The sequence below is a fragment of the Ranitomeya imitator genome, chromosome 2 (genome assembly GCF_032444005.1).
Source record: "Ranitomeya imitator isolate aRanImi1 chromosome 2, aRanImi1.pri, whole genome shotgun sequence".
Taxonomy (NCBI): domain Eukaryota; kingdom Metazoa; phylum Chordata; class Amphibia; order Anura; family Dendrobatidae; genus Ranitomeya; species Ranitomeya imitator.
This window is the reverse complement of record NC_091283.1, coordinates 752,826,891-752,851,366: the sequence shown is the minus strand read 5'-3', so window position 1 is coordinate 752,851,366 and position 24,476 is coordinate 752,826,891. Positions and strand designations below refer to the sequence as shown.

At 41.0% G+C, this 24,476-nt stretch overlaps 1 protein-coding gene across 1 annotated transcript in view; it reads left to right on the top strand.

The window, feature by feature from the left end:
* Positions 1 to 3,511: 3,511 nt before the first annotated feature.
* The window catches only part of LOC138667746 (protein Wnt-8b-like), a 139,622-nt gene continuing 118,657 nt past the window's right edge, over positions 3,512 to 24,476 (top strand). Inside the window, exon 1 of the mRNA XM_069755844.1 lies at positions 3,512 to 3,636. Coding sequence (XP_069611945.1) covers positions 3,572 to 3,636 — 65 coding nt within the window. The 5' untranslated portion in view covers positions 3,512 to 3,571. The remainder of the gene's footprint in view (positions 3,637 to 24,476) is intronic.

Sequence of the window (24,476 nt, the reverse complement as noted above, 5' to 3'; positions counted from 1 at the left end):
GGGTTGTAGAGTCCATCTCATGCTATCATGAGTGTGAAAGCACAACCAACATTCAAAAGTGACCAAAACATCAGCCAGAAAGCATTGGTACTGAGATGTGGTCTGTGGTCCCCACCTGCAGAACCACTCCTTTATTGCGTGTGTCTTGATAATTGCCAATAATTTCCATCTGTTGTCTATTCCATTTGCACAACAGCATGTTAAATTGATTGTCAAACAGTGTTGTTTCCTAAGTGGACAGTTTGATTTCACAGGAGTTTCATTTACTTGGAGTTATATTCTGTTTAAGTGTTCCCTTTATTTTTTGAGCAGTGTATTTTATTTATTTTTTTTCACTACAAAGAAGCATATTCCAAAATTGTTATTCATCATTGTTGTGGCAATTGAGGAGGTTAATAAATATATTGCTGAGCTGAGACCATTATAAGGGTTCACTGTACCCCATGATCAAATATATTGATGACCCTCCTTCCATATATACAAATTAATGAGCACTCTTAATGTCCTCCTAATTGTATCTGTTTGCATTGCATAAACAGGCACATACACAAGGGCCAAATTTGATAGGAAGTCAATTAACGCACTAGTATGTGTTTGGAATGTGGGAGAAAACACGACAGCCTTAGTGCCTGACTATGACAGCAAAACTTGCAGAAGATTTCCACTTGAAGACTGGATTATTCATGTTAGATCAGGAAATTAAAGACACATGACATTCAAAATAACTCGGTGTACGCATAAGAAAAGGGTGTACGATAATGCGGACACTATTTACTCACAGGGCGGAATCTATTTAGAACTCTCCTGCAAGGGGCACTATGTTAGTTTTGGAGGCTTTATTAGAAGTTAGTGTAGTTAAGGTTCAAAATAAGATGTTAATGATCAACATGCACAGTTTATTATCTTTATCATATTTTATACATGGCCATGTATGATAATTTTCTGTAATTAATGGATAATGATGAATACAAGCAAATGTGTGTATGATCTATCCTATAATCAATAAACAAATTTTTTTAAAAAAAGACACATGACATTATTCATTTATACCTTGTGTATCTAGAGATAAAATATTGGCTATCACATGAGCCCAGGCACAATTAAAACAACCATGTGCATGGGACGTATTTAATTGCATTTGTTTTTCAGTTTGAATTATTTATTTGGGATCTAAAAGGTAAAGATTTTCCTGGTGGAGAGTGCCAAGTCTGAAGACGAAGACAATATTTGCATATGTCTTTTTTATATTATAGGGCAGCATGGTGGCTCAGTGGTTAGCACTGCAGCCTTGCAGCGCTGGGGTCCTGGGTTCAAATCCCACCAAGGACAACATCTGCAAGGAGTTTATTTGTTCTCCCCGTGTTTGCGTGGGTTTCCTCCGGGTACCCCAGTTTCCTCCCACATTCCAAAGACATACTGAGAGGGAATTTAGATTGTGAGCCCCATCTGGGACGGCGATGATAATGTGTGCAAACTGTAAAGCGCTGCGGAATATGTCAGCGCTATATAAAAATAAAGATTATTTATTTATAGCAAAAAAACTTATTTTATAGCGCACTTAACAGTTATGAGAATTAGATGTGTAACATGTATCTGATAAGATAAAAAGTAATAAAGGGCTAAATTTTAGGATTGAGGTTAATAACATATGGTTCCTGTAATCATCACATGCAATTTGTCTACTAAAGGTACCGTCACATTAAGCGACGCTGCAGCAATCTAGACAACGATGCCGATCGCTGCAGCGTCGCTGTTTGGTCGCTGGAGAGCTGTCACACAGCTCTCCAGTGACCAACGATCCCAAAGTCCCCGGGTAACCAGGGTAAACATCAGGTTGCTGAGCGCAGGGCCGCGCTTAGTAACCCGATGTTTACCCCGGTTACCCTTGTAAAAGTAAAGAAAACACTACATACTTACATTCCTGTCGCGTCCCCCAGCGTCAGCTTCCCTGCTCTGTGTAAGCACGCTGGCTGGAAAGCAGAGCGGTGACGTCACCGCTGTGCTCTGCTTTACGGCCGGCCGGCGCTGACACTGGGGGATGCAGGGAAGCTGACGCTGAGGAACATGACAGGAATGTAAGTATGTAGTGTTATTTTTTTTACTTTTACAATGGTAATCAGGGTAAACATTGGGTTACTAAGCGCGGCCCTGCGCTTAGTAACCCGATGTTTACCCTGGTTACCAGTGAAGACATCGCTGAATCGGCGTCACACACGCCGATTCAGCGATGTCAGCGGGTGATCCAGCGACGAAATAAAGTCCTGGACTTTCCCCAGCGACCAACGATCTCCCAGCAGGGGCCTGATCGTTGGTCGCTGTCACGCATAACGATTTCGTTAACGATATCGTTGCTACGTCACAAAAAGCAACAATATCGTTAATGATATCGTTATGTGTGACGGTACCTTTAGGGATATATTTTATGGCCTTGATCCTAAAAGCACACAAGGTGATCTGCTAACCTCGGTTTCACAGAATTTTTTCTAATGTATCGCACAGCTTAAGGTACCGTCACATTAAGCGACGCTGCAGCGATCTAAACAACGATGCCGATCGCTGCAGCGTTGCTGTTTGGTCGCTGGAGAGCTGTCACACAGCTCTCCAGCGAACAACGATCCCGAAGTCCCCGGGTAACCAGGGTAAACATCGGGTTACTAAGCGCAGGGCCGCGCTTAGTAACCCGATGTTTACCCTGGTTACCATTGTAAAAGTAAAAAAAAAAACACTACATACTTACATTCCTGTTGCGTCCCCCAGCCTCAGCTTCCCTGCACTGTGTAAGCGCGCTGGCCGGAAAGCACAGCGGTGACGTCACCGCTGTGCTTTGCTTTACGGCCGGCCGGCGCTGACACTGGGGGACACAGAGAAGCTGACACTGAGGAACGTGACAGGAATGTAAGTATGTAGTGTTTTTTTTTTTACTTTTACAATGGTAACCAGGGTAAACATCGGGTTACTAAGCGCGGCCCTGCGCTTAGTAACCCGATGTTTACCCTGGTGACTAGTGAAGACATCACTGAATCGGCGTCACACACGCCGATTCAGCGATGTCAGCGGGTGATCCAGCGGGTGATCCCAGCAGGGGCCTGATCGTTGGTCGCTGTCACACATAACGATTTCATTAACGATATCGTTGCTACGTCACAAAAAGCAACAATATCATTAACGATATCGTTATGTGTGACGGTACCTTTATATTGACACAAGACTAGAGAAATTCCCAAGGTCCAGATAACTTATTCCCTGCACTGTACACATAGGATCACTGATTCTGGAACTCCCTCCTCCCTCTTAACTGCTGTCTTCTGTCCTCTGTCTTGGTGTTTGTTTTATTGGAGCCTGGGGTGTTCTTTTGATCAACTCAATCTCTCTCTGGCACTTGAGTCCTGATTGGCTAAAGGGTTTAGAGGGAAAATCTTTAATTAAGTAGATAATCTCTTCTTAGTAGGTTTGCAGCTCCATTTCTCTACCCCCTTGGTTCTCACTTGGGATCCCTTACTGGTCCTGAGACTTAAACTTGCAGAAGAACAATCTTTACTTATAGTGTCAAAGGAATTTGCAGTGTTGGATTATGTTGTATATTGGCTCTCTGTTGATCATCTTCCTTCTATTTCTAGTACATTTTGGGAACACTTGGTAAGTACCAGTGAGTGTCATTAAAACCTATTTATCTCCTGTATGAGGCTAGGCTTAATTACTTTTATTATTACTATTACTGATACATCCATTTCATCTTTATGCTTTTATTACAACATTAATCAGGTAACAGGCAGGTTACATACAGTAGATAATGTATTTTCTTCATTTAAATGATGCTTCCCGATATAAAAACTCTCTCTAAATGGGATAGATAGATAGATAGATAGATAGATAGATAGATAGATAGATAGATAGATAGATAGATAGATAGATAGATAGATCTGTAACTATTATGTATGACCCTATAAATATTATTTCTGTGAAATTTTCAGCTTACAGAAAAAATATCCCTTGATAAGGAATAACTGCAAATCCAGGGTACATTCCTTACATCTTTTTCACTTCTAGACACACGCTGAGTCTCTAGCATGTGATGTAGGGTCATGAAATGCAGAAATGCAGACACTTTTTTTTTTAACTAAGAGAACTTTACTTTCATTGATCTTTCACTTTATACTGCCAGGATTTTCACGTTTAAAGTTTTCATTTTCAAGTATAAATATAATATAGTCATATTCAAAACTATTAATTTGCAATGATAATGTGCGTTTTTGCTTTTACATGATTGACACAAATGTTTTTTTTAATGAAATAGAAATATGATTTTGAATATCTGTAAATACATAATTATAATATGTAAAAATATAAAATATACGTGATAATAATAAACACAGAAAAGGACAAAATAGATAAACAGATATTATTCAGTGAGTTGCAATGTTAACTTTCCTTTTTATATTTAAGTTTCTGAATTTAGTAAACTTTTACATGAAAATTGATGTGTTTAAATGTATGCATTAGTTGAAGTTCTTAGTGCTGACAGTTTATAGCAGTATTGGCTTTTCTGTCATAATTTAATGTCCCTTGGCATGGTACCAGTAAAACATTGATGTTTCATATTTGCATGTTTTTGAATGAAGTAGTGCAAGCATCAATTCTTACTATGTCTATACATCCCGCATTTTTTTAACTGGGAAGAAGGCACAATACATATGAAGATACAATTTCAAAATATTTTTAAAAAATATGTATCATTGCTTTATGTGAAATATTGTACATTTGCATTACCCACACCTATTTTGCTCTGCTTGTATTCAGCTAAATACTAATGACTGAATGTTCTAAGTAATGGAGCAGAGTTGCATTTGTTGGAGATAGTGTCCCGCCTTTTCTGTACTATAGACATAATCATAATACCAATAATATCTGTAAATCTGATTGAATTATGTGGGCAATGACACAATAGCCACAATACAGCAATTATTATGCGAGTCCATTATATATGTTTACATGAGCGTCAGTCTATTTTTTATATTCTAGTTGAAATAAAGAAAATATGTTCTTAAATATTTGAATATAAATCATTAAATATATTAGTTTATTAATGAGATTTCCTTATTAACATGTTTAGTATGAGTTTATTATATTTATTTCTTTACCTATGAATCACAGTATAACTAGTACAATCAAATGTGAAATAGTCACTCAGCAATATAAAAAAAACATTATTTACTTTATGTATTTTTTTAAGTTGTAGAATCCGGAACGTCTAAGGTTATTATTATTATTTATTATACTTTGCTTATATAGTGCTATCATATTCCGCAGAAAAATTAATTTTAATGACTTTTTGACTCTTTGTATGCACAATAAAATGCAACGTGTAACACTTCAAGTAAGGTGGATGGGATTTATAGAAATCTCATGAGTGCTGTGCTTTTTTTTTACGCTGCGTAACATGATTTGTGGTACGTTTTTTAAATCCACAACATGTCTATCTCTCTTGCGGGTATGTGGAGTTTTATGTGCAGATTTTCCCCATTACAAAAGTGCATGTAGTCCACACCACTGTTTCAATAAAGTTTTGCCAAATCCCAATACTAGAAAGTATCAAAAGAAAGCAGCTTAATTTAAAACATGACATACTAAAAGAGGCAAAAAAAAAAACTGTAGCATCAATTACGTGCTAAAAACCCAAGTTACCAAATTTAGCTATTAAGTGCAGAAAATCTCCAAACAACAATAGATCCTCAAATACTCATCGTGTGAACATAGCTAAAGAGTATGCTCACACATCACATTTTTGCTGCTTTTTTCTATGTGCTATTGCCATGAAAAATACAGCATTTTACTGTCCCAGATTTCTGAAATCGCATGCGCATGCTTATTATTTCCGTGCAGATTTGAAAAAGTCAATTTTTCCAGTGTTTTTACAGCATTTTTCAGCCATTCGAACAAAAGGGGAAAACTCATTAAAAAATAAAATAAAAAGTGTCAAAAACACTTTTTGATGCTGCATCAAAAACACTTTTTTACGCAGCATTTTTTCCTGAGAAGGGACACGTTTTTGATGTAGAAATGGCTGCAGCAAATACTTAGCGTGTGCGTGTCCTAACCTTAACCTATTTATTATATTATTTCATCTGGGCTACCTACAATAAATAATATAAAGTTGCAGTTAAATATAAAATAGTATTCCTTTACAGAACCATAGTTTTATGTTAAATGTTATGGTTAAGTATAAACCATCTCAATAAAGGTACGTTCTTTTTGGGGGGCAGATTTGTCAGTTATTAGGATATGAGAAATATGTATGTAATAGATAAAAGACTACTTACTCTACTCAGTACCAAAGTTGCCATTCATAAAAGTTCATATACTTACTGCTGTTTCCTGAAAAGAGTCTAGCCTTCATCCTTACAGCAGATATTTTGTATCTGAGTTTTGAGATAAATGCTAATAAATCATTATCTGTGTGCACAAATGATCATGTTTCTTATGTATAGGGTTTAAAATGATGTGACCCAGTAATAATAGTGGCTGCCACACACCAAGGTCCTTTGAATTGGAATTCCCACGACGTTAAGCATTATTATTAGGATGGAATGTCTTGGAAATTTATGGAATCTAAGATTCTAATTCGAAGTCACTTTTGTAATTAGCCTAAATGATCAGGATTCCACCTTAGGTCAAAGTCCTGCAAGATAGGACATAAGCAGTAAATAATGGTCTTCACATTCTTAACTCATTCTATAGACGTAGGCATTTTTTTCTTAAATTATATAAGAAACATTATTTTTGAATGTTTTTTTTCTGAACATTGATATATTGATATTACCTAAATCAACTCTGGAGGTTAGGATTGTAAAAAATCTATTCTTTTCCTCAAAAAAAAGTTGAGGCAATCTTGTCAATGGGGTAAGCCTTAAATTGCAGCTCATCCTGAATCACTTGGATTAGGATGAGTTGCAATATGACACAAACCATGGACAAGTAAGATGCTTTTTGTTTGGAATATTACATCCTTTTTGTTAATCCTAGAAGCCTTTTTAAGTGTTCTTGAAATCGTAAAATTATTTAAGATTAAAAAAGTATGTATTTGACTAATTAATGTTTCAATGAACTACCTGATATCCAACTGAAAAATAAGTTATTGTTGGACTAAAGCATCTCTTTATAATTATTTCATTACTATCAAAAAGACAAAATAAAATGAAATTAATTGGGTTGTGACATCTATAAACATTGAAAGGAGGTGGTGTGTAATTCACACACAAACACACACACCCTTACTACCCTTTCAGTATAGCATTTCTGGGATGAAAGTGAAGCTGTGCATGAGTGTGAAGGATGTTTGTTTTGATGTAAGTGACCCTGGACTTACAGGCATACTAATTACACTAATCCTTTCCACTGACAAAAGATAAGACTGTCCTAGTTTATGACTGTCATAAAAAGCAGGCAATACTCCAGATAGCCAGATATGTGATGGAACCTATGATAACGATCAGTTCTTTCCAGGAATATTTATGGTTTAAGCAGACTTTAGAACCTTATCTTTTTGTTTCCAGAATTACCAGAAGACATCTTAATAAAAAGTATCTAACCAGATAAAAGTCTAATCCATGAACATACATGTATAGTCTTATAACAACTGCTAATGTTATAAAAATGGGGCATTTATAATTGTACAGTTTCCTGTTTCTACATGAGTTGTGGTGTCGCAGGGAGTAACTGAGGCCCGAATACCTATGGATGTAAAGTGGATACATTTTTACACCTAAAGACTCAGGCTCCCGGCTGATCTACCGAACTGAACTTTGAACCCTATGGAGACAATGGTGTTTTCACATTGTGTTTAGGCACCCAATCAGTGGCCATGTCAGGGCTTATGGTCGAATCCTCCACAAAACGGGATTCAGACGTATGCGCCAATGTCAACAGTGCAAACGTGTGCTCTGCCATGCATCATTTTTGTGCATTTACACCTACTGGAGGTGGACACTCAGATGTAGTAGTGTCCATTTCCAGTCGGCGTATACACCCAAAAACAATACATGGCAGAGAGCATATTGACTCTATCGGCACTATTATAGTCTATGGCCCTGTCGGCACATTTGTCTGAAAATCGTTTTGCAGTAGATTCTGACATAAGCCTTGAAGGGGCCATTGAATGAGTGCCTAAAATGCACTTGGGTCTCTCCCTAAGGTGGCTAGCATATATGTATCGCTTGCTCACCGAGCCCCACTCCATACAGCCAACCAATTCCAGCCCTGTGCTGATGAGGGCCTAAAGCCCGAAACACGTGTCCACAGGTAGGAATTGGTTGGCTGTGTAAATTTAGAAACTAATCCGCAGCATTGCACGCTTGGCGGTTCCAAGCGCTGTGGATTAGACCGGGGTGGAAAGAGATGATTTGCATAGCTCCGCCTACTGCAAAGGATTCTGGGTAAACCTACTATTCTTTGTATTATGCTGCTTGCAAATACTTTCCGTTTCAGGAAAGCATCCACTAAATGCAATGTGAAAGCATGCTAACAGTTTAGCTCAGTAGAATTGTTTGGTCTCTGATGTTATGACTATAATGTGAATATAAAAATGCATCCCAATTATGGCCTAAAATGTATAATTACTAGAAATGCTTCTATAATTTTACCACATATTACAATCTCACACTGCTAGGATAAACAATAATCGGAGTTCTTCAGCAAAATAAAAAAAATTTACAAAATGCAAAATCTTACTGTTCCAGCAAAGTGGATGGGATTTATAAAAATCTCATGAGCACTGTCCTTTTTTTTCACGCTGCATAACATGATTTGAGGTGCGTTTTTGAAATCCAAAACATGCCTTGCGGTACACGGAATTTTATGTGCAGGTTTTCCCCATTCCATGTTCGTTTTTAGTGGATTCCTGCTGCGAAAACACAATAATGCCGTATGTAATCCACAAATGACTGTTTCAATAAAGTTTTGTCAAAGCCAAATACCAGAAAGTGTCAAAACAATGCAACTTAATTTAAAACATGACATACAATCAAGAGGCAAAAAACCACAGCGTTACACTGGGCCTGGGACAACTCATAAATTCCCATGGATTCCAGTACCACCTTCATGCTGATGACACTCAGATCTACCTCTCTGGCCCAGACGTCACTGCTGTACAGAATCCCACAGTGTCTATCAGCCATATACTCCTTCTTCTCCTCTCTCTTCCTCAAACTCAATGTGGACAAATCTGCACTCATCATCTTTCCTCCATCTCACAGATCTTCCTTACCTGACCTATCTATCACAATTAATGACATCACGCTTTCCCCCGTACCGGAAGTCCGCTGCCTCAGAGTAACCCTTGACTCTGCCCTGTCCTTCAAACCGCACATCCAAGCTCTTTCCACCTCCTGTCACCTCCAGTTCAAAAGTAACTCTAGAATCCATCCCTTCCTCAACTCTCAATCTACTAAAATGTTGTGCATGCCCTCATCATTGTCCGCCTTGACTACTGCAACATCCTTTTCTGTGGACTCCCTGCTAACACCCTTGCACCTCTCCAGTCCATCCTCAACTCTGCTGCCTGGCTAATTAATCTCTCTCCTCGCTACTCCTCCGCTTCTCCCCTCTGCAAATCTCTTCACTGGCTCCCATACCCTCAGCATATCCAGTTCAAATTACTAATACTGACCTAAAAAGCCATCCGTAACCTGTCTCCTCCATATATCTCTGAACTAATCTCCCGATATCTTCTCTCACGTAATCTCCGGTCCTCCCAAGACCTCCTTCTCTCCTCCACACTTATTCGCTCCTCACCCAACCGCCTCCAAGACTTTTCCCAAATATCCTCCATCCTCTGGAATTCTTTGCCCCAAACACGTCCGACTATCAACCACATTCAGATCCCTCAGATGGAACCTGAAAACCCACCTCTTCAGGAAAGCTTATGTGACACCCCAGGGTCCTGGTTGTCTCAGTGGCATTGCTTTCCTCACGGGGAGAATGATGTAATACTTGGAAGCGAAGGAGGATCTTCTCTATCAGGAATACACAAACATGAAACATGTTCACACTCCAGGCCAGAAGGGGGAGCTCTGAACCTGTTTTTCCCTAGTTATATATTCTGGTCTGGGGGAAGTCATGGTTAAGACATCAAGTCAAACCGCATCTGAATAACTCTGCTACTCCATGAACTCTTTGTGCATGAAGCTGTAAGATAAGTTTTATCTTGTATTTTCTTTGAGTGGATTACCATAATAATTATTTTTAAAATGAAGAAATAACAAAAAAAATTTACTTCAAATTCCGGCTGGATTTTTTGTATCTTTTTCTATGGACTGTGTGCTCCACCTTCCGTGCAGGAGCAGATATGAGGTAGCAGATCCTCAGGTGAGCTGACCACTTGTGTGTTTTTGATCTTCTCTATCAGGTATACACAAACATGCAACATGTTCACACTCCAGGCCAGAAAGGGGAGCTCTGAACCTGTTTTTTAAGGGAACTTCCCTAGATATATATTCTGGTCTGGAGGGAAAGTCAGTCAGTGAGTCAGAGATTGCCAGAGAGGAGCTGATCAAGGAACTTCAGCTTAGGCGGAGCTGGTAAGAAAGGAGTGTAGCTGAGCAGACATGGGAGTCTGCAGCTCCTGGCAAAAAGAGAAGAGAGCAGTCAGAAGGACTGGATTGGCCGTGCAGCCACAAGGGTGCTGCAGCTCCTGGAGAAAGAGAGCATAGGAAGATGAACAGATTTGTAGAGTGTGTGCAGGAGAGCGAAGCACAGGAGAGTGACAACTGGGGAGAATAGCTGCGATTGGGCTACCTCCCTACAGAGCGCAGATTCCGGCAGCTGGAAGGAGGTTGTGTCGGACTCTAGGAGGCACAGCAGAAACCAGCAGGACAGCTGGACTACACATAACCTGTATGCCCTAGTACCCAGGAGACACAGTGGCGCATAGAGCCCGGGTCATGATAGAGACCTTGTAAAAAGGCTTGAGCCACCTGTCATACGGGTTTGTGTCCCACCTTTAAGGAGGACAGAGAGAACTGTGGAGACCTTGATAGAAGCCACAGGCAGCAAGGGACTACACCAAAGCACTAGTAGGAAGGCTTCTAACTCTACCTGGTAGAGGGGACTCTGGACTTGCTTCCAAGCTGGCCAGACCCTGCCTGTACCTGTGATCTGGTGCCCTGGACTGCGGTTGCCTGAAGCCCTCAGTAAACCAGGTAAAGAAACCTCAAACCTGTGTCCTCCATTCTTTACTGCACCACTCACTATCCTCTTCTATACACCGGGAGCCCTGGGGACCTACTTCACCTGTGGGAAGTTATACCATCCTAGCTGCCATAACATCACCCCAGAGGACCCCTTTAAGCAGCTTCGGTCCCCACTGACTGAATACCACAGGTGGCGTCACAAAAATCTTTATTCTCAAAACCCCATTAAAGACATTCCCTTTAACATGGGAGCCCAAGGCCACAGACCGTGTCGCCACCACCGTGACACATCCCCTTAAGTACAGGACCCGGTTCCGAGTACCCCTAGGCCCTGGCGGGTGACTCACAGCCTGCACTGACCTCACTGCCTCCTCACCACTACCGGTTACCGCCTCACCAACACCAGAGCTTTTGCAACCCCCAACCTACTGTCTTCTTCCCCACTACCCTGTAGAATGTAAGCCCGCAAGGGCAGGGTCCTCTCCCCTCTGTATCAGTCTGTGATTGTTAGTTTAGTTTATTGTTGTTTACTGTAAGTGATATCTGTAATTTGTAAGTAACCCCTTCTCATGTACAGAACCATGGAATCAATGGTGCTATATAAATAAATAAAAATAATAAATACGTGATAAAAACTCAAGTTACCTAATTTAGCTAATAGGTTCAGAAATACTGCAGAAAATCTGCAACTACAATAGATCACCAAATATTCATCGTGAGAACATAGCCTAAGAGTAAGTTCACACATCACGTTTTTACTGTGTTTTTCTACGTGCGTTTGCTGTGAAAACCAACGTTTTTTCATTTATTAAATGTGTGTGTATATCCATGTAATGTAGAGTGGGTGCATTAACTTACCTACAGCCACATTCTACGGCGTCCAGCACCGTTCTTCTCTGCTTTTAAGTGATTTCACCATAATTGCGACTAGTCAGCTTGTTCTATGTACTATGTGTGAGCCAGAAGTCGCTGTTACAATGAAAGACTCATTCAAACTCTCCATAGGCTTACATTGTGAAATCGACTCCAGGGTCACGCAGAGCGCAGCACTACCTGGCCAGTCTTCAGAGTGGTGACATTATACAGACGCATAGAAGACCTGCACCGAATACTGGAGAAAGCGGCAATAGGTGAGTGTATTAAAGGGAATCTGTCTCCCCCCGGGACGTATATGACCTATTAATATGGGCATATAGGTGATACAAATGTTACACTAGTCCTACCTGTATGCCTCATATTAATGGCCTTGTTGCTGAGAAATGTTATATTCTGTCTTTATGTTAATGATTTCTTCCAGGCTCTGGGGCGTGCGGTGCCTGGAACAAATCCCTGCCTCCTGTCTTCATTGTAATATTACCCCTCTGTCATACACGTCAGTTATGGCCCCGGACTCCTGCGCCCTGCACTCCCTCAGAAATACATATCTCATCCTCCCTTCTATGGGTGCTGCATTCAGGGATCTTTTGCGCAGGCGCTGGCGAGTCACTGTGACCTCCAGCATGCGTGCCGATAAGGTGCTCTCCCCACTTCCTCCTGGAATAGTCATTCCTAGTTAGCATGTGTACATAGCGATGACTATGCAGAGAGGAAGTGGGAAGAGCACCTTAACGGCGCGCACACCGGAGGTCACAGGAGTGGAAGTTGCCGGCGCCTCCACAGAAGATGCCTGAGTGCAGCACCCAAAGAAGGGAGGACCAGGTATGTATTTCCGAGAAAGTGTAGGGTGCAGGATTCCGGGGCCACAACTGACATGCATGGGAGGAGGTACGGTAAGTATTAAAATGAAGACAGGAAGTAAGGATTTCTTACAGGAGCCTGGAAGAAATCATTAACATAAAGACAGAATATAACATTTCTCAGCAACAAGATCACTAATATTAGGCATACAAGTAGGACTAGTGTAGCATTTCTATTACCTGTATGCCCATATTAATAGGTCATATATGTTCCGGGACGTGACAAACTCCCTTTAATACTCTCACATTACATTACATGCATGTACATACACATTTATTAAATAAAAAAATTAGTGAGAGTGCATCTTTAAAGTATAAAGTACTATATTTTGCGGATTATAAAATGCACCGGATTATAAGACACACCCCAAATTTTGAGGAGAAAAGTAGGAGAAAAAACTTTTTTTTATTAAAATGGTGGTGCTTTTTATAATCCATGTGTCTTATTGCTTACTGGGGTAGTGGGTGCGGTGAAGCGGGGTCCCAGGGTCGCTGCTGGAGGAGGCAAGAGTGAAGCGTTGCTGCAGGCCGCAGGCTGGGATGAGGGGGTGTTCGGATGTGCGGTGCGGCGTGCCGCTGCGGGTATCCGGTGCTACAGGTGTCCATTGCTGTGGGGGGCTCTGCCGACATCTTGTGAAAGCCCAGAGTCTCCGCTGAGCAGCAGTACTCAATGCCAATCAGCAGCCGCAAAAGCAAACAAGATTTTAGGATACATAAATAGAGAGATAAAATCCCGCTCCCAACGTATTGTTACTGCTTTATATGTCACTTGGGAGGTCTCATCAAGAATATGGGATCCAGTTTTGTGTTCCACATATTAAAAAGGATATTCGGAAGTTAGAGTTAGTTCAAAGGCAGGCAACTAGATTATTACAAGGGATTGAAGGCCTCTAATATGATGAGGGGTTGGAAAAGTTGGTTGGGCTTGTGTAGCTTAGAAAAAAGACGCCTCAGAAGAGATCTCATTTATACAGTTAGGGCCAGAAATATTTGGACAGTGACACAAGTTTTGTTATTTTAGCTGTTTACAAAAACATGTTCAGAAATACAATTATATATATAATATGGGCTGAAAGTGCACACTCCCAGCTGCAATATGATAGTTTCCACATCCAAATCGGAGAAAGGGTTTAGGAATCATAGCTCTGTAATGCATAGCGTCCTCTTTTTCAAGGGACCATAAGTAATTGGACAATGGACTCTAAGGGCTGCAATTAACTCTGAAGGTGTCTCCCTCGTTAACCTGTAATCAATGAAGTAGTTAAAAGGTCAGGGGTGGATTCCAGGTGTGTGGTTTTGCATTTGGAAGCTGTTGCTGTGAGCAGACAACATGCGGTCAAAGGAACTCTCAATTGAGGTGAAGCAGAACATCCTGAGGCTGAAAAAAAAGAAAAAATCCATCAGAGAGATAGCAGACATGCTTGGAGTAGCAAAATCAACAGTTGGGTACATTCTGAGAAAAAAGGAATTGACTGGTGAGCTTGGGAACTCAAAAAGGCCTGGGCGTCCACGGATGACAACAGTGGTGGATGATCGCCGCATACTTAATTTGGTGAAGAAGAACCCGTTCACAACATCAACTGAAGTCCAGAACACTCTCAGTGAAGTAGGTGTATCTGTCTCTAAGTCAACAGTAAAGAGAAGACTCCATGACAGTAAATACAAAGGGTTCACATCTAGATGCAAACCATTCATCAATACCAAAAATAGACAGGCCAGAGTTAAATTTGCAGAAAAACACCTCAAGAAGCCAGCTCAGTTCTGGAAAAGTATTCTATGGACAGATGAGACAAAGATCAACCTGTACCAGAATGAAGGGAAGAAAAAAGTTTGGAGAAGAAAGGGAACGGCACATGATCCAAGGCACACCACATCCTCTGTAAAACATGGTGGAGGCAACGTGATGGCATGGGCATGCATGGCTTTCAATGGCACTGGGTCACTTGTGTTTATTGATGACATAAGAGCAGACACGAGTAGCCGGATGAATTCTGAAGTGTACCGTGATATACTTTCAGCCCAGATTCAGCCAAATGCTGCAAAGTTGATTGGACGGCGCTTCATAGTACAAATGGACAATGACCCCAAGCATACATCCAAAGCTACCCAGGAGTTCATGAGTGCCAAAAAGTGGAACATTCTGCAATGGCCAAGTCAATCACCAGATCTAAACCCAATTGAGCATGCATTTCACTTGCTCAAATCCAGACTTAAGACGGAAAGACCCACAAACAAGCAAGACCTGAAGGCTGCGGCTGTAAAGGCCTGGCAAAGCATTAAGAAGGAGGAAACCCAGCGTTTGGTGATGTCCATGGGTTCCAGACTTAAGGCAGTGATTGCCTCCAAAGGATTTGCAACAAAATATTGAAAATAAAAATATTTTGTTTGGGTTATGTTTATTTGTCCAATTACTTTTGACCTCCTAAAATGTGGAGTGTTTGTAAAGAAATGTGTACAATTCCTACATTTTCTATCAGATATTTTTGTTCAACCCTTCAAATTAAACAATCTGCACTTGAATTCTGTTGTAGAGGTTTCATTTCAAATCCAATGTGGTGGCATGCAGAGCCCAACTTGCGAAAATTGTGTCACTGTCCAAATATTTCTGGCCCTAACTGTATGTATAAATATATGCGTGGCCAGTACAAGGGACTTGCACATGACTCATTCCTTCCAAAGGCCATACAAAGGACCAGGGGGCACTCATTAGAAGTGGAAGAAAGTCAATTCCGGAAGCTAAATAGGAAAGGGTTCATTGCCATGCCACATAGTATATTGCTCAGCCATGTAGTATATTGCCCAGCCATGTAGTATATAACACAGCCACTTAGTATATAGCACAGACATGTAGTATATTGCTCAGCCACGTAGTATATTGCCCAGCCACGTAGTATATTGCTCAGCCATGTAGTATATTGCCCAGCCACGTAGTATGTAGCACAGCCACGTAGTATATTGCCCAACCACATAGTATATTGCCCAGCCACATAGTATATAGCACAGACACGTAGTATATAACACAGCCCACGCAGTATATAACACAGCGCACGTAGTATATTGCATAGCCACATAGAATATTGCCCAGCCATGTAGTATATTGCTCAGCCACATACTATATTGCCCAGCCACGTAGTATATTGCTCAGCCATGCTTAGGCAGCATCAATAGTAAAAAGTTCGTAACATAGGGTTAATAGCAGCATTTACACACTGCGTTACACCGTGTTATGCCGTGGTGTAACGCAGTCGCTTTAACGGACTGCTACAACGCTATGTGGGTGGCGGGCGCTGACTGGGAGGGAGTATAGAGGGGGTACTGAGTGCAGGGGAGTAGGGAGCGGCCTTTTCGAAGCCGGACTGTGCCGGTCGCTCCCAAGAGTGCATTGCAGTCTTGCGAGATGATGACGTAGCGGTCTCGCAAGACCCCTCCCCCCCCCACCAGGGACTTTGAAGTGATGTAGAATTGTAGTTATAATGATGACTCATGCAAAGAAAAGAGACTCCCTGTTCCTACAAAGAGCTTTGAAAGATTCAGTCTGTTTTTAATCACGTGATGTTATAGACCTGATGGAAAAGAGAAGAATTACGTGAGAAGAAGGGCAAACTGAGAAATTGTAAGTACAGACTGCCTAACAATATGTTACCTGCAATATATTAACAGGAGTAAATTGGAGTTAATTAGACTTACCACTGGAATCTTGGAAGCAGGAGAAACAAAAATGCCAATCTGAATGGAGGAAGCAGCAGGAGGTAAACAGAGGGCACCAGGTAGTGTGACTTTACATGACAAATGCATATCACAAACAAACAGATTTGATCCTAATCACCAAACGCCATCATTCCATAAGGTAAAATAAGGGGCTTCTTTGAGCCATATTGGCAGTCTGTTTATAATGTACAGATATATTACTCAATTAGTATTATTTTACCATATACTTACTCCTTACAATTGTAGACCTCGATCTGTAATGTATGGGGAGTAATGTAGTCCCCTTGAGCATAAAATTTGGATATTTTTATCTTTTTATTTTGAACTGAAATAAAGCATTTATTATCTTTTAATTACTTTGTGATTTTGTTGGTTTAGTTTGCATATTAGGTCATTTTTTTTTACAGATGTAAGGCTCATTCACCCTAGCGTAAAACTCTCAATCCAATTGGTTTTGGTAAAAAAATGGACCGCACTCAGACCAGTGTTATTCAATTGGGCCGTGCAGATGAGCTTATTTTTTCATTGATCGAATCTCTATTGAAAAAACTGCAGCATGCATGAGTTTCTTCTGTAAAGGATAAGACTCACTCATTCAAGTTTACGGTTGCGCCAAAAAAATCGCTTTACACATGTATAGCAATCGCTTTTTTCAGATACATTGCCATTCTTTAACATAGGAAACTGTAAATGGTCTTGTAAATTCTTAATACCTGCTGCTGTAAAAACATGCTGAATATGGATTGTACACGAATTGCATACGTATGGCAAGTGAGAAAAAAAACTGTCTGGATTTTCAGGATGAAACTTTGATGACTTTTTATATGGTCGTATGAGCCTGGATGTATATGGTAGACCCTTTTTAATTCTGGGGTGGAGGGTTGTTTCATAGAATTTTATTTTTAATAGTTCAAATTCTTCATTTGAAATACAGTATATTATATATTTAATTCATCATGCAAAATATCACTGACAAATTTCATGCGAATTTCTGTAAATGCAAATGTTCTGCAGTAAACCTAGCAGCTAGGTTGAAGCAATTTTGAAAAAGTTGACCTCTCTTTTTTGTAGATTTTTTTTTAAATAAAATTCTATAATCTGTAAGATTTTATACATCAACAGTTTTCTTGTCTTCACAAGTTATTGTCTTGAATAATTTTGCTGGTGTCAGCTTAATACAGTTTACATTAAGAAATTAACAATTTAGATAAGGCAGCTGCTGATTTTCAAAAAAGGCATGAGTGATCACAGACTGTGCTAATGTGTTTGCTCAGACCTGGAAATTCTTGTAGTAATTGTGTTAATTGGACATGAGAATGAACATAAAGAGGGACAGAGATAGAGAGTGGAATTTATGCATGAGCAGGAAATTTTGAGGTCTTGTATGTTGCACGGTCTTGTCTAGGTCTTGTCTAGACACGTATTCTCGCATTGCCTTCCAAATCGTATCTCTATTTATCTAATGGCAGATTATATAGAAGAAGACTGCTTAATATAAAGCTTGATAATATTCAACAACCTTTTTTGTGGACAATTAGTACATTAAGGTACCGTCACACTAGACGATATCGCTAGCGATCCGTGATGTTGCAGCGTCCTCACTAGCGATATCGTCCAGTGTGACAGGCAGCAGCGATCAGGCCCCTGCTGTGCTGTCGCTGGTCGGGGAAGAAAGTCCAGAACTTTATTTGGTCGCTGGACTCCCCGTAGACATTGCTGAATCGGCGTGTGTGACACCGATTCAGCGATGTCTTCGCTGGTAACCAGGGTAAACATCGGGTAACTAAGCGGGCTGCGCTTAGTAACCCGATGTTTACCCTGGTTACCATCGTTAAAGTAAAAAAAAACAACCGCTACATACTTACCTACCGCTGTCTGTCCTCGGCGCTCTGCTTCTCTGGTCTGGCTGTGAACACAGCGGCCGGAAAGCAGAGCGGTGACGTCACCGATGTTACCCGATGTTTACCCTGGTTACCAGCAAAGACATCGCTGAATCGGTGTCACACACGCCGATTCAGCGATGTCTACGGGAAGTCCAGCGACGAAATAAAGTTCTGGACTTTCTTCCCCGACCAGCGATCTCCCAGCAGGGGCCTGATCGCTGCTGCCTGTCACACTGGACGATATCGCTAGCGAGGACGCTGCAACGTCACGGATCGCTAGCGATATCGTCTAGTGTGACAGTACCTTTAGATCTTCTTCATACCAGGTGTGACTTGGTTTAGACTTAATAGGATTATGATAATGTTGACTGGTCACCAGCATCAATGTTTTTCCACATGTTCTTTATCCTGTTTTGTCCTGTGGTATCAGAGGTTACTTCTTCAAATTAATCCCCCTGGTATCCTCTTTGGTCTTAAATGCTTTACAACATTTCACTACCTAAACACATTTGATTTGAAGAGGTCAGATGAAGTGCTTAGAATATTCACTGAATGGAACCTCAGACTAGAATTATGTAGGTCTGCAATGGCTGTTCCCCTCCTTTCAATATCCTGTTTTAGAAGAGTTCAATGGAAATGGTGTGTGGGATTTTATATTAAACATCTTCAGAATTAAATGCTTTTTGGAACTAGTTTTAAGTCAAGAGCTTGACACAACTGAAAGTGTTGAAGCCCAACCAGAAAATTTTAGCCATGTGTTTTAGAACTGAGTTTTGTGACTGAAGGATGAATACTTTTTAATGGGAATACTATATGGAGAAGTATTTATTCAAATCCAAAGGGAACATTTTTAAGATAACAGAAATATTATGTATCACAACTGGCTACTGAACTAAAAAATATTTCTTCTTTTATCCTATTCTTGTTTGTTTCCTAATTTGAATGTAGATGGGGGATTCTTGATGCAAAGTGAACAATGCATGCAATTTCTTAAAGGGAACCTGTCAGCAGGGTTGTGCACAGTAACAGTGTCAGTTCGGGGCCCTTATACTGATTACAATGATACCTTGGTTGTTGAAATCTGTCTTGTAGTTGTTGTTTAATCTTTCACACATCAGTTTTTTGCCATCAGACGCAATCTGTCAAATTTTGAAAAAAAGCGGATCCGGTGACTGATGCTGCTGGATCTGTCTTTTTTTCATAGACTTGCATTAGCTACGGATTTAGGATGGCCTCACGTTTCATCCGTCGTTTGCCGGATCTGTTGAAAATTGTTTGTCCGACGGCTGGAGACAACGGACAAAGTAACGTTTTTTGTGTACATCAAAAAAACAGACAGCGATGGATCCGTCGCCATCAGTTGTTTGCTAGAATGGAAGCCTATGGCACCGGATGCGTCAAATTTTTTTAACTGAGCATGCTCCAATCCAATCAGCCTGATCTGCTAGTCAGATCTGTCCAAAAAACGGATCCATCGCATCAGTTTTTCACAATCTGCGACGGATCCGTTGATCCGTCGTGCCAATGGATTGTGACTGATGGCAAAAAACTTATGTGTGAAAGGGGCCTTAATGAGATTCTCATGCTTTGGGGTGGCCTGTGGGGTGTCTTCACGTGGTGCTCTGATTAGGTATTCACCAATATGGCTTCTGACAGGTCACTGAACCTTCAGTGACCTGCCCCCTAGTTTACATAATGAATATTCTAAATATCTTGGGGAAAAAAAACCTGCAGGCAGGCACTGGTGGTGGCACCTGCGATGCTGCATGATTGCATATGTAATGAATTATATGCACATTTGTTTGATGTAATCCTGAAGTTCCTAAAAAATAAATCTGTTTGAAAATGACGATGGCTGCACCTGCGTAGTAGCAGCTATCGGTGATTTATTAGCTGCTACTGCATATGCGCTCGTGGCACCATCTTGCTAGAGAAAAAAACATTTTCCTCCTCCAAGATGGAGCCTCCGATGCCTGCGCAATTGCAGCTATTGACGATCGCGTGGTGGGCGCCATTTTCAAATGGATTTTTTTTTACTCTCAGGATAAGTTTAAGCACATTTATTATTAACACAGTAAATATGCAACTATTCAGCGGCACAGGTGTCACGGCTGGTGCCTGCCTGCCGAAGGTTTTTTTTTTTAGTTTGTATATGCAGTATATTCATTATGTAAACTAGGGGCAGGAGCCATACTGGTGAATACCTAAGCAGAGCACCACATGAAGCCCCCCCCCCTTCCTCCCCCAAAGGCCGCCCTGGAGCACGAGCATATCATTAACTCAAAACTGAAAATAAAGATAAGATTAACCAACAACTACAAGACAAATTTCATCAACCAGGACATCATTGTAATCAGTATAATGGCACCAATCTGACACTGTCTGTAGGTCACTGTGCACAATCCTGCTGACAGATTCCATTTAAATTGTATGTGTCAATGTTCTGCAAACCCTAGCTATCAGCCAGTATCAAAGTTACAGGTGGCCACACATTTAACCATTGGAATGTAGTTAAAACGCCAATATACATTTGACAAAACTTGAGCAAACTAATTGTTTTCAGGCAACACTATAAAGTGTATAAAAACCAGCCAACTCTTCTTAAGAACAGATGCAATGGCATGTTGGATTTCTACATGCTTGATTCCTCTTTCCATGTCAGGTAAAGTATTGCGAGATGTGTGGTTTTTTTACCCTCTCCACAGAGAAATTAACATAACAAGTGTGCATGCTTATGATGGAGTCCAAACTAATAACTTACTATACTACTGACTACTGGCTAATGCTTGTTACATACAGTATCACAATATGCCTACTGTCATCTAATTTATAGGATTCACCTACAAAAATGTCCATGGTCAGCTTAAAGGGAACCTGTTTTATTGAAATTGGTATTTGACCTGCAGGCAGGATGTTATAGAACAGGAGGAACTGTTTCATTAATATACATTTTTGTGGGAAAAGTTTCAGCACACTTTGCAACAGGCCTCATATATCGTCGTGCTCCAAGTTTGGGCATTTTAAGCTGGTTTTCCACTGTTTATGCTGTCTGTGACTCTACTTATATACAGCACTATTTTGCAGACCCACCAAAAAATACATGCCACATATTTGGCAGTGTGATATTTCCGTGACAGGTCTCATATATCTGCGTGCTCTAAGTTTGGGCATTTTAGGCCATTAGTCCATGTTTTTCCTGTCTGTGACTCTACTTTTATACAGCACTATTTTGCATTTAAAAAAATTCTACAAAACTCCCCCCCAAAATTAAGACAGTCTCTTATGTCAGACAGAGGCCTGTTGTATCTGCGGTGGAAAAATCGTAGCTTGACAGGCATAAGTTTCATAGATCTGTCCGCTAGCCTTGTTCTTTTTTTTTTTTTTAAATTATGCAAAACCCTAAAAAAAAGGTTTAGAAAACTCATGTTTCAGCAGGCATATGTAGCATAGTTCTGTCTGCTAGCCTTGGTCAATGTTTTTTTGTTTACATTCACAAAAAGAAAAAAAGACATTAATACAGTCTGTCAAGTCAGACTGAGTCCTGGTGTATCTGTTTTTGAAAAATCAAATTTCCTCAGTAGCATAGTTCTGAGTGGTAGCCTTGTGCCACACTTTTTTTTTTGTTTTAAATTCACTAAAAAACAAAAAAGGCCTCATAAATCTGCGTGCTCCAAGTTTGGGCATTTTAGGCCGGTTTTCCACTGTTTTTGCTGTTTGTGACTCTACTTATATACAGCACTATTTTGCATTTAACAAAATACAGACCACATATTTGGCAGTGTGGTATTTCTGTGACAGGCCTCATATATCTGCGTGCTCCAAGTTTGGGCATTGTAGGCCAATTTCCCACTTGTTTTGCTGTGTCTTACTCTACTTATATACAGCACTATTTAGCATTTAAAAAATACTGGCCACATATTTGGCAGTGTGGTACTTCCGTGACAGGCCTCATATATCTGCGTGCTCCAAGTTTGTGCATTGTAGGCCGGTTTCCTACAGTTTTTTCTGTCTCTTACTCTACATATATACAGCACTATTTTGCATTAAAAAAATACAGGCCACATTTTTGGCAGTGTGATATTTCCGTGACAGGCCTCATATGTCTGTGTGCTCCAAGTTTGGGCATTTTAGGCCGGTTTTCCACTGTTTTGGTGTCTGTTAATTTACTTATATACAGCACTATTTTGCATTAAAAAAATACAGGCCACATATTTAGCAGTGTGATATTTCCGTGACAGGCCTCACATATCTGCATGCTCCAAGTTTGGGCTTTTTAGGCCGGTTTTCAACTGTTTTTGCTGTCTGTGACTCTACTTATATACAGCACTATTTTGCATAAAAAAATAAAAAATACAGGCCACATATGGAATAGTGTGGTATTTCTTGAAAAATACTTCTCTTTCAAGTTGTTATGGCTGCTTCATGACTGTCTTAAATGCTCCAACTACTACTACCACCATCATCATCTTCTGCCTAGAGGCAGTCACTGCGCACATAGAAAGTCTGAGGAGCAGAGTGTGAACACTTGGGCATTGTTGTACTCTGTCTCTGTATTATGAAGGTGTTTTCTCCCGCCAATAAAAGCGGTACTGCCATAAAGCGATGAGCCATGTGTCCATTGACCGCCAGAGAGCGAGGCACCGTGCACTCCATGAATGTGAGTACAGCGCACGTGCGCAGTAGAGAGAGATAGTTTATGCTCCATGTTCAGCTTTGCTAAACAATAATTAAAGGCCACAGAGGACGTTGGTACGGTCAGCAAGGTACTTCCTCTGCATTTTCCCAAACTTTGCACTTCTTGTGAGAGTCCACCATGCCTCAGGGCCAGGGCGATGGGAGGGTCTGAGAAAACTCTCCCTAAACTTTGCCTCTGCTGGATTGGAGTTGTGTCTCTCTCTTACCTGTACTCCTTACTTGGCCAATGAACTGTGGCCTCTTCTGCCAGCGTTTTCAGATGGGAATTTTTTAAATAATTCAGCAAGAAGAGCCCTATAGTCCTCCAACATTGTAGTACACCTGTCAGCCTCTGGCATAGTAGATATAAAATTCTCCTTGTAGCCTGGGTCTAGAAGTGTCAACAACAATCAGTATTGCCTGTCACCCAAAAGTTTGAGAACACGTGAGTGATGGTAAGGCAGCGTAACATAAACTCAGCCATGCGTTCAAGACTGCAAACAGTCGATACTTCCGCGCCCTCCCCAAGAGGACAACTGACCATGGTTTTCCCCCACGGGTAATGTTTTGGGACACGTGCCTGTGTAATGCTGGGACGCCACACCGGCACAAAAAGTCCCACATGTTCGGGGCCTCGGGGTGATCCTCAACTCTGCCCTTTCTTTTACTATACATATCCAAGCCCTTGCCTCCTCCTGCCCACTACAACTCAAAAACAGTTCTAGGATCCGTACATTCCAAGAAACTGCAAAAATGTTTGTGCACGCCCTCGTGATCTCCCACCTCCACTATTGCAACCTTCTCTTGTCTGGCCTCCCCTCTAGCACTCTTGCACCACTACAATCTATCCTAAAGTCTGATGCCCGAGTAATCCAACTGTCCCTCTGTTATTCTCCGGGCCTCTCCTCTCTGCTAGGCCCTTCACTGACTTCCAATTGCCCAGAGGCTACAGTTCAAAACCCTAACTATGACATGCAAAGCCTTCCACAACCTGCCTCCATACATCTGTAACATGGTCTCCCAATGTCTGACTGGGTCATGGCTTCTTCTACGCTAATCTAGCGTGCCGTCAGCGTGCCGTCAGCGACCCTGCCCACAAGCACTTGTCCACGTGTCCGTGGTTAGGTGCACTTTTCCTGTAACAGCATTGTTGAGGGCCCGGGTAATGTTGTGGGACATGCCCTTGCTTGAGTAATATCATGACAGCAGACCAAGCAAAATTGTGGTGGCTGGGTAACAAGTAACTTGTGATGGTCACCGCCATTAGGTTGCTGAAATCTTAGGTCTCACAC